Source organism: Diplotaxodon limnothrissa, linkage group LG8 (genome assembly GCF_057381915.1).
Source record: "Diplotaxodon limnothrissa isolate DT_005_m linkage group LG8, D_limnothrissa_male_GT1.1, whole genome shotgun sequence".
In the NCBI taxonomy this organism is placed as follows: Eukaryota; Metazoa; Chordata; class Actinopteri; order Cichliformes; family Cichlidae; genus Diplotaxodon; species Diplotaxodon limnothrissa.
Genome location: NC_140603.1, coordinates 13900031 through 13919845, shown reverse-complemented (window position 1 = coordinate 13919845; position 19815 = coordinate 13900031). Strand labels below are relative to the sequence as shown.

The 19815-nt window shown below is 40.5% G+C and overlaps 1 protein-coding gene across 1 annotated transcript; it reads left to right on the top strand.

Moving 5' to 3' along the window:
- Nucleotides 1–1007: 1007 nt before the first annotated feature.
- Nucleotides 1008–19724, top strand: wdr90 (WD repeat domain 90). Its single transcript, XM_085360609.1, has 43 exons — nucleotides 1008–1055; nucleotides 1198–1289; nucleotides 1440–1616; nucleotides 1720–1858; nucleotides 2202–2372; nucleotides 2655–2781; nucleotides 3116–3183; nucleotides 3445–3518; nucleotides 4112–4312; nucleotides 4474–4536; nucleotides 4626–4694; nucleotides 4785–4895; nucleotides 4990–5135; nucleotides 5238–5295; nucleotides 5524–5642; nucleotides 6177–6338; nucleotides 6441–6571; nucleotides 6727–6843; nucleotides 7351–7586; nucleotides 7683–7819; nucleotides 7900–8030; nucleotides 8524–8654; nucleotides 8757–8918; nucleotides 9167–9295; nucleotides 10540–10673; nucleotides 10757–10791; nucleotides 10915–11031; nucleotides 11284–11451; nucleotides 11557–11639; nucleotides 11712–11814; nucleotides 12070–12191; nucleotides 13002–13155; nucleotides 13302–13492; nucleotides 13669–13837; nucleotides 13996–14119; nucleotides 15185–15356; nucleotides 16453–16575; nucleotides 16764–16932; nucleotides 17142–17272; nucleotides 17954–18097; nucleotides 19077–19193; nucleotides 19340–19424; nucleotides 19567–19724. Exons 1-43 carry the CDS (start codon nucleotides 1043–1045, stop codon nucleotides 19722–19724), a joined length of 5463 nt encoding a protein of 1820 aa, XP_085216735.1. The 5' UTR covers nucleotides 1008–1042.
- Nucleotides 19725–19815: the final 91 nt, after the last annotated feature.

Here is a 19815-nt window from a genome sequence, read left to right as displayed (position 1 = left end):
TTGTCTGTGGTCTTCATCTTCATCTCCATCTTCAGCATCCTTTGTGCATGTCCAGACCATCTCAGCCTTGCCTCTCTAATTTTGTCTCACATCTTTTTGAAAGTACCACCATCTTCAAATCATATATCATAGCTTTCACTCAGGTCTCATTACCATCTTGCAAATCTTCCCTTTGACTCTTTACACTTGTGACACTCATCTCCACCTGCTTTCCCCTGCCTGCACTCTCTTCATCACCTCTCTACTTCACTTCTTCATGTTTGCTTTGGATGGCTGACCCCAGGTATTTATAGTAAAATATGACCGATGAGTAAACTAAACTGTTGTGAAGTAAAGAATAGAACAGTTCGATCAAGTCAAGTCACAGACTAGATCGCAAACTTAAAAGAAAAAGCAGTTATACACGGAAATTCGATGTAGAGTCATCTTTGCGAGATGTCCTGTAATATAGTTTGCTTTTTTCATTATTAATTTTCTTCTATAAACGTTATCACCCAGGAGTACAGGGATTGAAAACCCCAGCTTTGCTTTATGGGAAGACGGCAAATGTGCTAAATTTGTTGCAGTAATTGTTAAAAAATTAATGCGATCGATAGATATCGAAAAGACTCATAGAACATACAGTATATTTACTTTGGATATAGATTGTGCATTGCTGGACACAACTCTGTACCGAAAGGGGGATCACATGTGCATACTGCCATGTGAAACCGAGGGAAGAAGAAGAAGAAGGAAGCAACCCGCTAGTAAGCGTCATGACGTCATGGCCGTCGTGCTGTCGTTGGCAACGGCGGAGGCTGGAGCGGGAAGCAAATAACAGCTTTGATATGTATCAAATGTTGAACGAGCTGCTGTTTACACGGTACCGGGAAAACTGGAAAACCCCGCATCTTATGATGTGAACAATAAAAGGTTATGTTTGGCTTTGAGCTCCGGAGAAGGCAGAAGGAACTTTCCCGGTTATTTAGTTAACTGTCTGCTTGCTAGCTAACTTCCAGACTGGGATATCAACAGGTGGATTTTCTGTTTGCTGCATTTATCAATGGCCTACAAAGGTAAAGTGCACTTTAAAGGTTTGAATGAAATCCATATAAAATACAACAACGAAGACCGAGAGACAGAAACCCTGATTTTAAACGAGAGTCAAACGTTGTTAATAACTAGTTAAACCTAACTCCAGCTTTTCTAATTGTGCAGATTGGCAGCATCCCTACGTTAACATATTCAAATATGTCCGAGTAGAAGAGTGGAAGAGGTCGGCAAAAGAGGGGGATGTGTCAGCATACACGGTAACTTTGTACACACTACACTTGCCTGAATTACCCTTATGAAATCAGTAAAGACTAGTTTGTCTCCTCACACAGGTTGAGGATTAGTTTTTCTAAAGATAAATAGAATTTTAATTGTTTGAATGTTTTGTCCAACATTGCGTCTCTCAGGATAAGACACTGAAGTGTCCGGTGTTCAGGATCAGGGGCCCTGTTCCTGCCAACAGCTTCATCCTGCTTCCCAAAAACAGCAGCCAGTCCCTGGGGCTGACAGGACGCTTCTTCTACCTCCTCTTCAGGCCGACCCCCGGCAAATACTTTGTGGTCCACCTAGATGTCGCTGCAGGGGTATCATCCCTTATTTGGCTGCATGATCCATTGTGCATATCATTCATTTTTGCTCAGAGAAATCAAGACTGCGTTCCCTCTTTCTCTGTGCTGTGTTTTATAGGAGGGTCAGGTTGTCCGTATCTCCTTTTCCAACACGTTCAAAGAGTTCAAGTCCACAGCTACATGGCTTCAGTTTCCTTTCCTGTGTGGAGCTGCAAAGGATTCAGTTTATGAAAACACAGCTAAATCTGCAAGACGGGGTAAAAACTATTCACACTCACGCTGCCTGGTATACTTAAGCCATTTCCAGTAATTGCACAGATTGTATAAGAAGGATCTAAAAAGTGAAGCTAATGCAGAAATGCCTAAAATCAGCATTATTTCTAAGGGCTGACTTAGAGGAGTGTCAGTTTGGTTTCATAAAGAAGCCCCATCTCTGCTTTTGTATTGAAGTCTATGAGAAAACAACCCTACTGCTTACTTGAGCTATGCCCTCAGACGCTTTTTTAATGAGCTTGTGGACTCTTAGAAATCCTATAAAAGTATTATTTAATACAGAGGGACTGTTACTTTGTAAAAATCACACATTTTTATTTGATATAGGTTTGGTGGGTCCAGCTCCTACATCAGTGCGCTGGACGTGTCTGATGCTGGACCTGCAGCTCACGCTTTCTGACTACCTCAGCCGCTCCTACAGTCACCTGAAGAATATCAAGTTATGTGCCAACATGACAGTGAAAAACATGTTTACCAGTGACTTACTGCTAGACCCAGGTGAGGGCAAAACTTTCAAACAATGGACGTCTTACTGTACATGTATATATTTTATATGTGCAGTTAGTTGTTTAACTGCTATTTTTCGTTTAAAATGGCCAGATCAAGTTATGAAAAAGAAAACTGGACAGTGTTTTTCTGTGTCTCTGAACAGAAAACTGCAAAACCAGTCAATTCAACGAGCAAAGATGATGAAATACAGCTGCACACAGACACACATGTTGAAGCTTTTAAAATCTTTAACCCAGTCATTGCTTATTCATTGTTATTATCTTTTAACAGGAGTTTCCTTCAGTCAAGCTAAGTTAATGGGTCTGACCTCGTCTCAGGGAACAGGTGCCATACCCAGAGAGATGTCATTTCCTGTGCCCAAGGGAGGCTCCTGGCATGATCTGTATGATTACATCAGGTACAGCTATAGATATTCAGTTTAAAGCAAAGTCCAGAAAAAACACTTTTCTTGATACAAAAACTGAAATTTTGGTGCAAAGTGGTAAAGATTAGTCTCATAGCCACGCTGAATATTTGTAATCCATATCAACAACTTCTTTGTTTGCAAAGTCATTTAGGCTCTCAATATGTGGACATGTACTTGAATACTGTCTTAAGGGTGGATTTTTCCTTTTGTGATGATTTTAGAAATATTTACACCTATCTGCAGCCTAAATTGTTATTGATTTAATACAGATGTTATCTGCCTTTACCACTGCTACAAAGTCATTCAACTTTTCCTAACCCAACAGGTTTCCCTCTGAAGGTACAAAGTTACCGTTTGACTCCATTCAGAATGGCAGTCCACAGTCAGAGCATCGTAAGTAATGAAAAGGACACTCGTCACCAAATATACTGAAGAAAGAGCTCGCCTCACCTCAAAACACAATTATGCTTAAATCGGTTCTTTCTTTCTGGTGTTAAATTAAGTCTTAACTCAAAGAAAATGAAACTACTGGCTCAATATTACATGCCTGATTCATGGGATGTGGAATCTGAGGTGCTTGTGTTCATCAAGGTAATAATACCAGTAGTAATGTATCGTAGATGACTGGTTTCCATTTTCCATTGTATTCTCCAGGGTCTACTCCCAGCCTCAGCAAACCAGTTCAAGATCGTGTGTCCCTCATCCACCAGATCACCAACCCAAAATTAGTAAGACTGATAACATTTAGCACATTTTTCCTTCCATGGTGAATAGTACGGTATAGATACTTTTACCTGGATAAATAAAGGAATATGTATCTTTGAGATTAAGAATCCTTTTTTAAAGAGAGACCAGGCCAGGAGAACGGCATAAATTACAATAAATATTACATTGAACATGTGAAGAAAAGAGATACAGCTGACATTCAGTACAGGCAAACATCTGAATCATGTGCAGTAACAGGTCACTACATGAGCAACATCAAAACCAGTCACTCTGACCAAATGAACTGTTTTCTCACCCTTTAAAACAGATTTAAACTCCTGCATTGTAACCAGATGTAACCAGACCACTTTTAAAAGCCCCTTTTTCCTCATTTCTCACTTTAGACGGTCATTAGTAAAAATACTTTGAGAGCGTTTGCTGTACTGGTTGTCATTTTTACACATACAGTATAGACACACAAATAAGAAGAAATTGGTCCAAGCAGAGAGAACTTTCAATTGGACCAGTTTTCACTCCAAGTATATAATTAGGTGGAGGCTTATGATTTTTTTTTTTTTAAGCGTACATCTTTCTATATATGTTATTTTCTTCTTAGCTATCAAGAAATAACACCCCTGTGGTGGCCAGCATACCTGAGCTGGGTGTAGTCTCCACTCACCAGAATGATCTGTTGGCATCCTCCGGTTCACACAAACTCGCGTCCAGGCCGCCTTCTGAGGCTGATGATGGTGGAGTTCATGTGTATGTGCACGCTGAGGAAGGCCTGAGCAAACGTGGGGAAGAAAGTGAAGATGAGGTGATGCTTCAGTCCTCCTATTAAAATAAATGTCCAAGCTTAGGATGCCCTGTTATATAGCACATTCTATTCTTTGTACATTCTGCTGTATTTGTCCTTCAGTGCTCTTTGTACAGTTGTGTGTGAGCTTGAGAAAACCTGTCGACCTTGTTATGTTACAGTTTGTGTGCACTCCTGTTCCACGGCCTATGCGTCTGTCACTGTCCAGAGAAGCCAAACAGCAGGTAAAAGGGTGGAGATTGAAACGAAAACAGCCGCCAGGACGTGGTTTGTTTCTAAAATCTTAGCATTTTTTTTCTGCTCTTTCTTTTAGAAGCTGCTCCCAGATCCGATTCTCAGGCTCAATCGAATCATCGGCTTTGGAGGAGCTACTTTTAAATGTGTATGGTTCTCTGGAATTAAACCCCTAAATAAAACGCATAACCATCAATCCTGAAAAAAATTTTAATAACTGCACTTCATTGCACCGTAGGCCCTGTGGTCCAAATCTGGCGATGAAGTGGTGTATCCGTGCCATGCAATTATCGTCTCTATGAAGATATCCTCTAACCAGCAGAGATTCTTCATCGGCCACACCGATAAAGTAAATGAGATCCGGTGTCCTGCTCCAACTCAGCAATGTGAAACATCCAAAATAAGATACTTAAAATTCAATATTACACTTGGTGTCTTTGTAGGTGTCTGCGCTGGCTTTTAATGGTAACACAACCCTCCTGGCCTCAGCGCAAACTGGCAACAACAGTGTAGTTCGGGTGTGGAACTATCACAAAGCAAACTGTGTGGCCATGTTCAGGACTCATGCACATTCGTTATCCTGTCTTAGGTAACCGACTGCAATCACACAGAACAATAACGTGTAAGTTTGTTAAAAACCTTGTTTTGTTAAATTAGATTTTTCTTCTATTCATCTCTTCCTATTTTGAAGCTTCTCCTACGGCGGTGGCATTCTCTGTGGAGTTGGTAAAGATAAGCACAATAAAACAGTGAGTTCCATTCATTCAAATCTTATGAAAATCCATGTATGAAAAGAATTATCTCTAGATGTAGAGTCACAGAGGTCGTTAGATCAAGATGAAACAATTCTAAGAAGCTTTTAATAATATTAACCCAAACTGACCCACTTTATTTTTATCAGGCTATAAATGGCTCTTCTTGTTGGAGTCTGATTCTGCAAAGCTGTCGGGTGATTGCGTCTGTGTGTTATTTCACAGATGGTTGTGGTGTGGAACACTCTGAATGTTAGCAAAGGTGGAGAGGTGTCCATCTTGGCCAAAACGCACACAGATGTGGACATTCACACCATGAAGGTCGCCTTCTTTGACGATACAAGGTACCTCCGTACTGCATATGTGTGTTTTACCATTTGCACTTGTGTAAATGTGAAATCACACATTCTACCATACTGTATAGCATCATGTTATTAGTCTTCAACGAATGGATTGTCACTCTCTCAGCTGTTGGAAGCTTTGAGGACACTGTCCTCTGAAGGTTGATCAGTTTGATCTCTAGTGCTGACATCATGTGGATCTTGTGAAGCTCTTCATAAACTGCAAACAGGTGAAGGTTTATCAGATTTAAATGCAGGCATGCAAAGAGTCACACTGCAAACAGTGTTGTGGGGATTGTGAGGAAGAGCCCAAGAATGAAGACTTCATTGTGGAGTGAGATATTCCGCAAAGACAGTTTCAACCAATCGACTCATCATTTATAACAATTCAACCTCAGATGAACAACAGTACACTCTGCCATTAATTATTTATTAAAAACAAATAAAAATGCAGAAGCAATGTGTGAAAAATTAAGTGTATCGCACTGTAGTTGAGAATGGAGACAATGGGAAAATCTGCATGTGTGCTGCTTTTAGGATGGTGTCATGCGGTCGGGGAAATATTCGTCTGTGGCGAGTGCGGAATGGCACACTGCGTTCCTGTCCAGTCAACCTGGATGAATACCAAACACTGGATTTCACAGATGTGGCCTTTGAGGAGGGAAACTCTGATGAGCAGCATCTTGATGATCGAACACTGTGAGCGAGCAAATCAGCACGCGGGTTTTCTTAACTTCAGGAGAAGTGTGAAACGAATCTGACTCCACTGAACATGTTCGCTCTGTAACTTCTTCCCCATAGATACGCCAGCACTCGGAGTGGGCATATCTTTGAAATAGACTACAGCAGCGTTGTTATTAAAAACGTGAGGAGGCTGTTACCTGCACAGACGCAACATGCTGACCGCAGAGAGAAATGGACTTTTAATACAGGTGGGTTGTTAGAATTCACAGTCGTGATTCTCTTCAGGTGACATTATCTAAACTTAACTTGTCTTCAATTTAACATTTGATAATTTACATGATTAACCCCCACCTGAAAAAATAAGTCAAACGACCATAATGTGACTGTGTTCGTCCCATCCCAGGTCCAGGCATTGCTATCAACAGCATCAGTGTGTCCTCATCATTCTGCGCCACAGGCTCTGAAGATGGCTTCCTGCGGCTCTGGCCCTTTGATTTTTCTACAGTCTTCCTGGAAGCTGGTAGGCGCAGTCATGAGATGGCCTAACATTCACCTGTAGCTAACAGTTACCAGAGGCAGTGATTTAATCTTTAGGTGATGAATATTTAGAGCTTTGATGGGTAAGATTTATTTATGTTTTTGTTTCTCAGACCTTTCTGATTTAACTAATGTTATAGACACACATTAGATAACTGAATTAAAACATTCTCACTACTTTGATGACATTGTAGATGGATGGATGAGGTTGAGCTAAGCTTTAAGTGTACTCTCTGTTTTAGTGGTGTTTAAATTAAGAGTATGAGCAGTATTTGCCTGATATGAGAAATCTGTGAACTCGATACACTCACTTTCCGTCTTCAGGAGTTTCGGTGTATGAGCGGATTTGAATTTGAAGCAGCCACCTCTACAGGCTCTCCATCAAGGAGTACAGCAGCTATGGCATTTTCTGCTGTTAGTGTGGCTAACTGTTGGTGATCCTGGGCTGTTTAAAAATAGCTGGCTATGTACATTATTTGTATTTTTCCAGAGCACGAGGGACCTGTGAGCACGGCGCTAATCTCATTTGATAGCCTTCGCGTCCTAGCTGCCACCTCTACTGGTAACCTGGGCTTCCTTGATGTGAGCAGCCGTGGTTACAACACACTGATGAGGTCACATACAGACACTGTGCTCGGCTTCAGCGTCGACGGCATTCATCGGCATCTCACAACAGCTTCTTCTGATGGCACAGTGCGAATCTGGAATATGGATTCCCTCCACCAGGTCTAACTAAAAAAGAAAACAAGTATACAGAAACTGTCCCCATTACCAGTAGCACATTTATTGATCAGAGCGATGTTTCTCTTGTCTTGTGTTCAGCTGTATGATTTTGTATCTGAAGACAGCCCCTGCTCAGTAGCCTTCCATCCGGGGGAGCAGATCTTCTCCTGTGGTTTCAGCTCTGGCATGGTCAGAGTCTTTGCAATCTCCAGTGCCAAGCTGCTGGCGGATCATAAGTACGTTTTAACTAGCCCGGAGTCGGCACCGGTGGCAGTGAAGAAGCTTTTTCCATTTATATGTATTTATTTTTACACAGGCAGCACAGAGGTGAAGTGGTGGGTCTTGCCTTTTCTCCAGACGGCGAGTTCATGTACAGCGCCGACTCACAGGGGTCTCTGGCACTTTATAATTCCTCTGAGGAAGAGCACAGTGTCATCAAAGTTGTGTGTATGTATACAAACAACCACTTCAAGTTATTCTTAGTACACCATATGTTACCCATAAGTAGAACTTTTCTGCAGACACAGCATCAAATGGGAATAACTCACTGTGCCATAACATGTACTGTTTAATTTTAAAAGCCTATAAGATAACACGTAAACCAGACTTTTAGTTTGGTTATTAGTTTTAGAAAAAGTGTAGTTAAACTGGACTCTTATGTCTATCTACCCTCTGCTGCAGGCTGCTGCAGAGCCACATGTTGGATTTATCTGCCCACAAAGCTTAAAAGCTGTTATTCTTTTCTTTTCCTTTGGATTAGTTTTTTCTCCAACGTTTGTTTTATTGCAACAAAAGTGCTGATTTTCATTCATTGCACTTCTACTAGGAACAACTGTGTTATGTAGATAATGTTTTTTATTTGGTTGAACATGGTCAATTACTTACACTATTTTAAATTACAAATATAAGCTGGCTTGACACTCTATACCTTTTCGGTTAGGTAATGTGGTGGCTCGAGGCACTGAGCGCGCTCCAGACGCGCTCACAGTAAGCAGCGACAGTCGCTGCCTGGCTTTTGTCGGTCCCTCAGAGTACACTGTCACCGTTGCTGACGCACGGACTCTTGATGAGGTCAACTCTCACACCGTACAATCTGCACTTTTCACTTTGAGCATTAGAGTCTGGGTTCTTCTGTCTTACCCTGTCCACACTGACACATAACTTCTTTTGTAGCTGCTACATGTAGATGTGAGTATTTTGGATGTAGAGAGTCCCCGTCTGGATTCTGCCCTGAAGGTCTGCTTCCCTCCGGCCTCCACCAAACACTTGTTGGTTGCCACATCTGGTAACAAGATCCTCTGGGTTTGCACCAAGACAGGCCGCCTCCTCCGAGAGGTAACTGTTCACAACAGCTTTGTTGTAAAATCCATGAATTACTTGTTGAGTGGTTCCAAGACTATTTGCTTAAGACAGAAACATGGGAGATGCCTGGGGTTGGTTTTCTCTTTAGAGATATATGGTGCTACAAGACAAGAAGCTTAGAAGTTTGTCATAATATAGTAACTAAGATATTATTGTATCGTTTTATGAACACAGTTTGTATCTCTTTGTTTCTGAGTGTTGTTTTTCGGTTTTTCTGACAGCTGTCTAAAGTGCACAAACACTACTGCTCGTCCCTGGCTGTGAGTGACGATGGTCGTTTCCTGCTGACAGCCGGACACAACGCTGTGAAAGTGTGGGATTATAACATGCAGCTTGATATTAACTCACAGGTAGTCAACAAAAGAGTAACTTAGACTCTTTAGAACAAATATTATCAACTAAAGTACTTGGTAAAACTTTACAATACAGCTCATGACAAAGGGTGTAATTTTAATATGATTATATATAATAATGATGAATACAATTACATGGAATTTAAATGTATTTTATTTCAAATTACATTATAATTTTTACCTAAAAAGTGCTTAAAGGTAGACACACCAGAATTAGAGGATAACAAGCCAGGTTTTTATAGAAAGCAAGAAAATAATTAGAATGTAGGTGCATTTTAAATTGTATACACACCATACTTTTGTGTGTGTCACATCAAGGAGTGGATTACTTGTGCCTTTATTTCACCAATATAAATGTGATAAGGACTGTTCTCACTTAGAAATGGAAAGAAAGAAAATAATAGCATCAACATTTGCATCACCGTGTGACCTTATAGTGATGGAGCCAAGTCTGACTTATTTATTTTCTTTCACAATCACTGTTCAAATGTAAATTTCAAAAGTAAAACACCTTGAAATTAGGAAAGTTTAAACCCCGCCATCATATGGCCCGCGCCCTGAAAAGTACACTGTTGTACTTGTAAAACTGTAAAATATGGGTTTTTTTTTCTAAAATTATCAAGAAATTATGTAGTGCTTAAAGTTGCTTACAGCATAACTTGTTTGGCCTTTTTTGAAATTACTTACAGTAATTTTGTTTTTCTTGTGTTTGTGTGTGTGTGTGTGTGTGTGTGTGTGTGTGTGTGTGTGTGTGTGTGTGTGTGTGTGTGTGTGTGTGTAAAAACCTGACTTGTTATTCCCTTATTCTCGTGTATCTATCTTTAAGTGTATGCTGTACTTTCAAACTAAGGTACATTGATTTACCATTTGATAAAAAGGAAATGATCCCTTAGACATGGACTGTATTATAAAGTATTACTAAATGTTTGATAAAGTCGTGCTTGCTGCCTTATTTTACAAGTACGGGTGACATAATCATACATGTTGAAAAAGTCTAAAGAAGGCTTATTATGTCAGTGTTTTAATGGATTCTAAAAGATTTTATTGTAATGGATCATATTATTTCATACAATTGTCTGATTGTAGTTATAGTTTTGCAAGTATTGAGTGGCTACAGGTCACATTGCACTAATTTTGATGAGGATTGTAGAAATTATGTCAGCTGTAGAGAACAGACAGTAGTAGGAGGCTGATGTTTTAGGAGTTAATGTTGTGAAGTTAAATGTGTTCATTTCTACCAGATGTTCATAGGCCACAGTCATCCTATTCGGCAGCTTAGCTTCACCCCTGACCAACTGGGAGTGATCTCAGTCGGGGACGCCATTTTTCTTTGGGACTTCCTGGCAAATCCTGTAAACTCTACAGCTCACAGTTGGTAATAATCACTCTTGAGGCTTCTTAACAAATGTTTATAACCTATATTGGTTCATATTTATTTGTCTCTGTCTTCACTCACAGCTCACCTTTCAAAATAAGCTACGCTCCGAAACCAGGTGACATATTTAGTTTGCTCCAGTTCAGTCTTGCTTTAATGATGCAAAATGCATCTCATTCTTTTGCTTTTACCAATTTGAAATAAATAGTTGGTCTTGCAATTTTATATAACAACTTAACAGACACTGAAGTTGATGATATACAATTGTCCAACGGTATGCCTCGAAAGACAGCGCCGCTCCCCTCCTCACCACCACCACGACTGGACATCAGCAGCATTGACCGGGTTGGACACCGAGGTAAATTTGTGTTTTGTTCGTCTGCTTCCGCTTGTAGTTCCTGTCTGTGGTGGACTGTATGATTAGCTGATCAGTCTGGGACTTTGTGCACAGTCTTATACTGATGGTTTGCTCTGAGAAACTGATAATCAATCTGCTTGTAGATTTTAAGTTGTTAGAGTTATTGCCATTGATAATTTTTGTCATATAATCTGTAAATTTAATACAGTCAAGTTTGCTTTTAAAGCAACAGTTTTTTTCTGTCTCACTCAGATTTGGGGTCCTTGTTTTCTTGTGACACCCCAGCAAAGACAATCCCAACTGCATCAGCACCAGAGACTGGTTCAGGTCTTTCCTCTGATCCCAGACCTGCTGTCTCCTTCCTCAAAGTGACAGATCTGATCAACGGTTCTCCCCTAAATAGCAGTTATATGGACACTTGTAAATGCAATGTTTTGGGGGGTTTTGGTATTATATTGCTGTTGTTTAGCTTTCTCATTTTTTTGTTTGTTTTGTTTTTTAAATTGGTGCCATTTTGCCTTTCAGCTGAGTTGAAACAAAAGAAGCCAGTACGTCCAGACTATTACAAGCACTTTATCCCACGTTTCAAGACATCATCACTTGATCAGGTAAACAGACACTGCAGCCACAATATGCTTCTTTAGATTTGCTGTCCTGTCTTATTTTCTTCTCTCTTCTAGTCTGTTGTAGCTCCAGAAGCACAAGAAGAAGGCATAAGGCTCAAAGCAGTGATTGGCTACAATGGCAATGGGCGTGGCAACATGGTGTGGAGCCCCGACCAAGGTTAAGATGATATTCTGAAAGAAAAACATAAAAGTAAAACTGAAAATATTGTGTGACATCAGAGTTATGGTATGAACTTAAGCTTGATCAAACAAATAAAAGTAACCTAAAGCACACTGGCTACTACTATTGAAACCTGAGTAAAAATCCAACTTTCAAATCAAATGCACGAAACACTTTTCTACTCATAGCAGCTTTTAAAACGAGCCACCTAGTATAGCATTGCTTAAACCCAGCAGTTATTTTCCGTTGCAGGTTTATTTGCATACTCTTGCGGATGTGTGGTGGTCGTGGAGGATCTTCATACAGGAAGTCAGAGACACTTGCAGGGCCACAGAGAAGAGATCTCGTGCCTTGCGGTTACAAATGATGCACAGGTAAAAAAAATTTAGTTCGAAACTCAGTACTCAAACTCTACAGGTATGTTATCTGAAATATTATCTGATATGAAATGACTGGTGGAGCATCAGGTGTGGTCTGCTATGATCAAGGTACAAAATAACCACATTTTTTAGTTGTGTGCTGAAACCAAACACTCCTGGTCATTATGAAAAGGCTTCTCTAATAAAATCAAAGAGAAACGAGAGGGAAAGTGACCACAGCCAAATAGTGATTGATAATTATATTTAATTAAAATGAATGCACATATAGGGAACTAGAGTTGTATTATATGAAAAGTTTCTAGAAGATTACACTTCTTTGCTTTGTATCCAAGAAGGCAACTGTTGTTTGGCCTGACAAAAGCAAGAGGAACCTGGGAACCCTGCAGTCATTGAGTCGACCATGAACTCCTCTATTTATCAAAGTATTCTAGGGTAAAATGTGGGGACAGCAGCTACAGCCTGGCTGAAATGATCCCAAGCACAGCAGCAAATCTACGACAGAATGACTGAAAAAGAAAGCAATCAGAGCGTCACAATAGCACAGTCAAAGTCCAGACCTCAACCTGACCTCAAGCAAGACCGTTTGGAGAGCTGTGCACAAACAAATGCCCACAAACCTCAATCAACTGAAGCAATGTTGTAAAGTAAAGTAGGTCAAAATTCCTCCACAACAATGTGACAGTCATTTTTTGTTGTGTTTTTCCGAGAGTGTAATGCTTTCATCACAGAGAGCTATATGATGTAACTGTCAGCAATATGAATCAACTGTGTATTGGGTTGTTTGTGTCTTTATTTCATTCTCAGACTATAGCATCAGCTGGTGGCACTAACTCCAGCAGGAGCCTTATCTCCATTTGGGACGTCCAGAGTGGAACATGTCGTCGCAGTGTCTCCTACCACAGCGGCGCCGTCCAGTGTCTTGCGTTTTCCAGGGATGATTGTTTCTTTCTCTCTGTTGGTCAGTGTCGTATCCGATTGCAGTTGAACTTTTCTTTTCTTTGTGTTTGTTCCGTATTATACTTGATAAAGTAGCTGACAGCAATCGTCTCATCTGCTGCAAATCGTATAACTGCTACTGGCTTGTGACTCTTCACCATTACACAGGAGACTTCTCTGACCCGGAAGTGGCTCTGTGGAGCAGTAGGAACTTCCAGATGCTGTCAAGTGTAAGGGTGTCAGGACCAGTCCACGATGCTGCTTTCAGCCCATCAGCAGCCAGTCAGATGGCCTGCGTGGGCACCGATGGGGTATACTTCTGCTTTCTCCACACACAGGGCCAGGATGCAGACCTCAAGGTTAACGACCACAAAAAATCCATAAACACACACAATAAGATTTTCTTACCTGATCAGGAGTTTTGGGCCACATAATGTAGCCATCATTGAAATGTAAAAGAAATGCATTTAGTTTTGAAGTGGGTGAAGATTTTACTTTACTTACATGAAGATTGACTTTTCCTTTACCCATATAGGTCCAGAGGGTGAAAACACCAGCAGAGGTGGGTGATGTGGAGCTGACGGCTCTCTGCTACCACATGGATGACTTCCTGTTCACCGGCACAAACCGAGGACATGTTTGCACCTGGGATGTTAGAACGCAGCGCTGCTTAATGACCTGGGAAGCCGACGAAGGAGAAATTGGTACAAATAGGCAAAATCCTCCATGTGTTCATGATAGCGTGACATTTCACCACACAGGAAAAAAACACAACAGCATCACTAGTGCAGCTTAGATAGAGATATCTTGGATATACAGCTTCTGCCACTTGAAACTGAATTGATGTGTTTTCTTGGTGTAGGTGTGCTGCTGTGTCGAGGGAACCGCCTCCTCACAGGCAGCAACACCCGCTGGCTGCGACTGTGGGAGGTAGAAGCGGTTCAGAGCTTGAAGGCTGAGGAAAAGGGCAGAGGTGTGGAAGACAGGTCTGTTGCTCAATTTTGAATGATCCCTCCTGTCTCATTATATCATCTCATTAATACAAATATACAATCCTCAGTCAGTTTACTAACGAGAATACAGGGCAAAAGGTAAATAATGTTTAACTGTTTTACTGCTTTCATCCATTGCACTGTCTGGGTGTATGTTGCAGGAGCAATAACATAATCATAGCATAGATTTACAGGTAATTCTGTATTTTTATATTTTTATATTACTGACTTGTAAATAATGGGTAGAAGAGCATAAGTCTGTGTCTGTGGTCGACTTGAGCTCTAGAAAAGAAGAGAAATGGTCTTTCATCTCTCATCCCAGAGGTCTCTTTAATTCTAGAAGAGGGGGAAAGCGTTAGGAAGAAAAGATGTTTGTCAAGTGTGTGCAAAACAACCAAGTAAAAGGTAAAAAGTTCACAGGTTATGGACAGATTTTGCCGGTTTTCCTCTGATTCAGTATTGTAAGTCAAGAGAAGAATTCTGAAGGTGTGAGCATGGTAAAATAACTCATGTGGAAATGTGCAAGTAAGAGAAACCTTGTAAATTAACCATGTTTAAAATTTAGTGTTCTTCAAGTTGCCTGACATTCGAGTTGTTTTGCACATACTTGCCATTCTCTCAGCCAGTTTGTTGTCATCATCGGATAGTCTTGAAATATTTTCCACATTTGCAGAACATTTCATGACTACTTCTCCTTCACTGTGGGCCAACTCATTCCCCCCTTTTCACTTTAGGTCTGTTTTCTATCCTTTGTCTTCATAAAAATAAGTTATCTGGGCAGTTGTCTTAAAATGTGCTTAATAAAATGGTTGTCATTGGCTGTCTGTCTCTAACAGTGAGCAGTGTTATTTGTGTTATGAATAAGAACAAAAAATGAGAAACAGTATTTATGCAGATTTCTTTTTCACTTCGTGGTTCACTTATAAGCTGACCTCTTTCTCTGCATAATGCTCTGTCGTGTTTTTTGAAACATTAAGAACCAGGTAAAGAATAAAACAGAGACCTGTCTCTACTTTAATGGTGGATCAGTGCTTATGAGCACCTCTGTCTGTGCTTCAGTGGGACAGCAGTGGTGTTGGCGCAAGAGATAATGCTGGATGGGGCAACAGTGAGTGCATCGTTCGATAACACAATGGACATGGGGATTGTTGGAACCACGGCAGGAACCCTCTGGTACATCAACTGGTCAGATAACAGCAACATCCGACTGGTCAGCGGCCACAAAACTAAGGTACCAGTGTGACATTTAGGAATCATTAGCTCGTGACACAGAAATAATAATGTTCTTGTGGGCTGATTGCATGTTATACCTTAAATGTGTATTAATGAATGTGACTGTTAAAATATACAACTGCACATAGCATCATTATAAAAACTGATTTGTTATAGAGCTGATGTGTCCTGTGTTGTTTACAGAAGGCTCTCTGTAATGTCGACTTGACACTCTTTTCCTTTTTCATTTAGAAAATGTTTCTTTATATTTGTATAGCTGCAGGTATAATCAATCCAAGCTGCTGATTTTACCCCTCACAGATCCAGTCCATGTATGATAAGAATCGAAAGTGCTTCAAGCTCAGATGTTGAAGACTATTAATCATTTCCTCTTCATTTCAAATAAATTAGCCCACCATTATCTCTTTTATACTCAGCAGAAAACCTTTCTGCCTCTCCTGCTAATAGATAGAGTCCATAATCCTGTTTGAACAGGGAAAAATGATAAAGAAATAACAGACCTCAACAAAATTAACACTTAAATGATTATAAAGCATTAGAGACTTGGAGATTCTGGTAGTTCTAAGACAAAAGCATAAAAATGACTCCCTGGAGTTCAGAGGAACGGAAAATATAAAATTATTAAGGGTTTAATGATTAGTTAATTGGCTTCTTTATGAAATTCAAAGGCTGCCTGTCATTAAGTAAGTGCAATCTGTCCACAGCACAAAGAGTAGACTGTGAAAAGCCTGACATTATCAGATCAGTTTTTATTAAATGCTTCTTTTTTGACATTGCTTTTGGTTATTCACGTTCAGTTTACATATTGATTTGTCTGTTTATCTGACCTCCCACAGCTGTTCTCTTGTTTATTTTTTGGTCTTTCTATAAGCCTTTTTTCTCTCTTAAGAGAGATGCACAGCAGGCATTAATCACAATAATAATCTGCGCCTGATACAACAGAATGGGCTGTTGTGAAAAAATATGCAGAACCTGTAGCAAGAAAATGCCAGAAATGTCTTAATAAGATCTCTGAGGATGCTGTGTTTGCTTGTTGAATGTTATCTTCAGGCTAGAGAAAACACTTGCGTCTCTGTGTGTTCTCTGCTCTCCAGGTGAATGACGTAGCGTTTAGCTTTGACGAGAGCCACTTTGCCACCTGCAGCGAGGACGGCAGCGTGAGGGTGTGGTCAACCTCGAGCTATGAGCTGGTGGTGCAGTTCCAGGTGCTCAACCAGGTGAGTGAGTACACTCAAAGGGGATTTTGCCACAAGAATCATGTTGGATAGTTTCTACACCAACTGAAAGCATCAAAGCAAAACTGTAATGAACACATTGGCATCGATGCTAATCTCAGTAATATCACAGAATTATTGAAGCTGAAAATTAATAAGCAGCTCATGCATTTGTTTCATGTCTTCATCAGGCTTGTGACTGTGTGTGCTGGAGCCCTTTTTCCAGTGCAGACAGCACGTACGTGGCTGGGGGATACAGTGACGGGACTGTAAGGATCTTTCGGCTCGCCTCAACAGAGATGGAGATGAAGCTGCATCCCCATCACGTGGCTATCTCTGCCATCCAGTACTCAGCTAATGGTGAGAGAGGAGAGCTGAATGTAGTGTATTTACATTTTATCTGCTTTGCAGGAATAAGAGTGTGATAATATATTTCAGCTACGTCACTTTGTTCAGTGAAAATACTCACAGGAAGGACTTGCTCTTTTGTGCATTACTGTTCTGGAAGTAAAATTTAATGTTTCATCCAGTTGTAGCTTTGGAACTTTTTTTTGTCCCCCACTGTACAGGTCATGTGATCCTTTCAGCTGGGAAGAATGGTCTGGTAGCCGTCAGCAGCCCGGTAAATGGAGCAACTATTCGAGTCATAAAGGACCACAAAGGAGCGATGATCACCACAATCCAGTGTGTGATTGAACAGGTCAGCTCTCTGAAGTCAGAACAACAGAAACCGTGGCAGATGTTGGAAACCAACCACAAGAGATTAAGCAATATATATGAAAATGATATATAAACAACCTGCAGCTGAGGTCGTTTCGATAGAACCAGTCACAGAATCAAAACAGTGTTCTGAATCATTCCTTTTTGGATATTTTCATCCTTAAGTTTAAAGTTCTGCAGAGACTCACATGTTGCTCATAGACCCCACAGCACACGTTCTCACACCTGCGCGACACTGATGTAGGTACAACGTGCAGGCAGGACACATAACCCACACACTTTCTTTAATTACCTGCACTGTTGACACCTAACTGGGCCTAACTGGACATCACATAGACTGTGCTAAAGCGAAGTCTGATTCATTTGGGTATGTGCATTGTCACTCCTCTGGGTAATGTCTGCAAATCCCACTGCATGTGTGAAAATGAAGCTGAAGATGTAAATGTGAACTGGTAATAAACTCTATGGTCAGTATTAATCAGTGAGAGAAACACTAAAATTCCTCAGTGAACCCTGCTTCTTATACACAGAAATATATTAGCTAGAGTTAATGATCCTGTGTGAAACTATTTAAAAGCAAGACGTCTAACTTTAGTGATACTTAAAACCATTTTTCTTTCATCAGTACCTTTCTGACACTGTTTTATCTTCTCGACCCCAGTGTGAAAATTTTGGGCTGGAAGGAAATGACCTGTGGTTGGCCACGAGCGCTGACAGGCGCGTCAGTGTGTGGGCTGCCGACTGGATGAAGGACAAGTGTAATCTGCTAGACTGGCTGTCATTTCCTGCTCCCGCCCATTTCACGGTACAATCGGTATTTTAAGTAACAGTGCATAGTAATGAGTTGAAATGTCACTTCAATGGCTTTTTGTTTTGTTTGGGGGTTTTTGGTTTTTTTGGGGGGGATGTCAAGTTTCTGATGCAGCTAATATATGAAGTAAATTTTTGATAAGTGCATAAATAGAAACTGCTGCTACAGCTGGACTGGCATAAACAGGGTCACACAGAACTATATAGAACTCTATATTGGCTTGCAGTGTCTGCAAAAACATTCCAACAGCATAGCGAGAGCCCTTCAACCCCAATGTAGGATTGAAGGGCTGTATTTCTTTTGCTCATCCTCATTTTATGCTTGAGCATAAATCCTACCAGCACAGGACTGAAGTACATTTAGACTTTAAATATGCACAGAGTTTTAGTGAGTAATGCACTGTAAACAAAAGATTGTGTTGCTCTGTACAGTGAAAGGGAAAAAATATTAGTTGTAACCTGTTTAAAAAAAAAACTGCCCTCCTACAGTAACTTGCCAGATGACACAATGATGAGCTAATAATATGCTGATGATACGAGGATGTATCTGTATGTTAAAACCAAGAAGCAGGATTCTTCTGCCCCTCCACCTCCTCTTAATGAGTACATTAAACAAAGGGAATGTACATTCAGAGCGCTTTCCAGAGGTGACTGTAAAATATGCCTCAAGAAAACAAGTTTTTTGCAGTCGAGCTTCTAATTCGGTAACCAGAGAAATGTTGGGTATGTGCTTTGCGTTACATGTGTTTCTGTCTTTAATTCTGCTCACATGGCTCTGTTTTGTTGACGAATTTAATATGCTATCAACTAGCCAACGACTGCAGATGAAAATGAGTCTGTGTGGCTACATCAGGCATATTTATATGATGAGTTTAAGTTCTCTTGTTAATTAATAAACATTTTCCATTTTAAAGAAACAGGGGTTTTTTTACCCGTCTCCATCTAATATTTTTTGTTCCTTCCATATGTTGTAGGGTGACAGCCTGCCCCCCAGCATGGCTTCCTTCTGCCCAGCAGACCACAGCCTGGTGGTTTACACCGGCTACGGAGTAGAGAAAGAGCTGTCTTTTTATAGCCTCACTAAAAAACAGGTACCACTGTACATTTTCTCTTTGCTTCACTGCATTAGTGCTTCGAATTATTCTTTTTTTTTTTTTATTCTTATTTTTTATGAACGTATACTAGCAAATGTTGCACACAGACAGTGTGTGAAGCCTGTTTTTATTCCTATTTGCAGATAATCAAGAAGATTTCCTTCCCCCACTGGGCCACATGCATTAGCCTGTCTTCTAAGAGTCATCTTGTAGCTGTGGGATCACATGGTAAATGCTGAGGTTTTTTTCTTTTTCATTTGTTTGCTTATATTTTAGATGTGTCACATGGTTCCAGTAAAAACATTAAAGCTGCATTGGTTGGCTTCTGGCCAGTGATGAATTATTCGCTGTGTATCTCGTGTCTTATCAGAGCGAGTGCTGAAGCTGATCAAGTCAACAAGTGGCAGGTTTCAGGACTTCTTGCAGCACAGCGACTCACTGCAGACGTGCCAGTTCTCTCCCTCTGGGACACTTCTTTTCTCTGTGGCTTATAATGAGATCCTGCTGTGGGAAGTGCGAGGCCTCTGACCTGATCTGTGCAGGCTCATTATTTTTCACCTAGGTTTTATTTTTTTATGTAACCCTACTGTTTCTTAGATCGTTCAATCAGTTGAATATT

Coding starts and splice junctions, on each gene's coding strand:
- wdr90 (XM_085360609.1), top strand. Junction 3,519..4,111: donor AGATCACCAACCCAAAATTA/GTAAGACTGATA, acceptor TTTTCTTCTTAG/CTATCAAGAAATAACACCCC. Junction 8,919..9,166: donor CAGGCCGCCTCCTCCGAGAG/GTAACTGTTCAC, acceptor TTTTTCTGACAG/CTGTCTAAAGTGCACAAACA.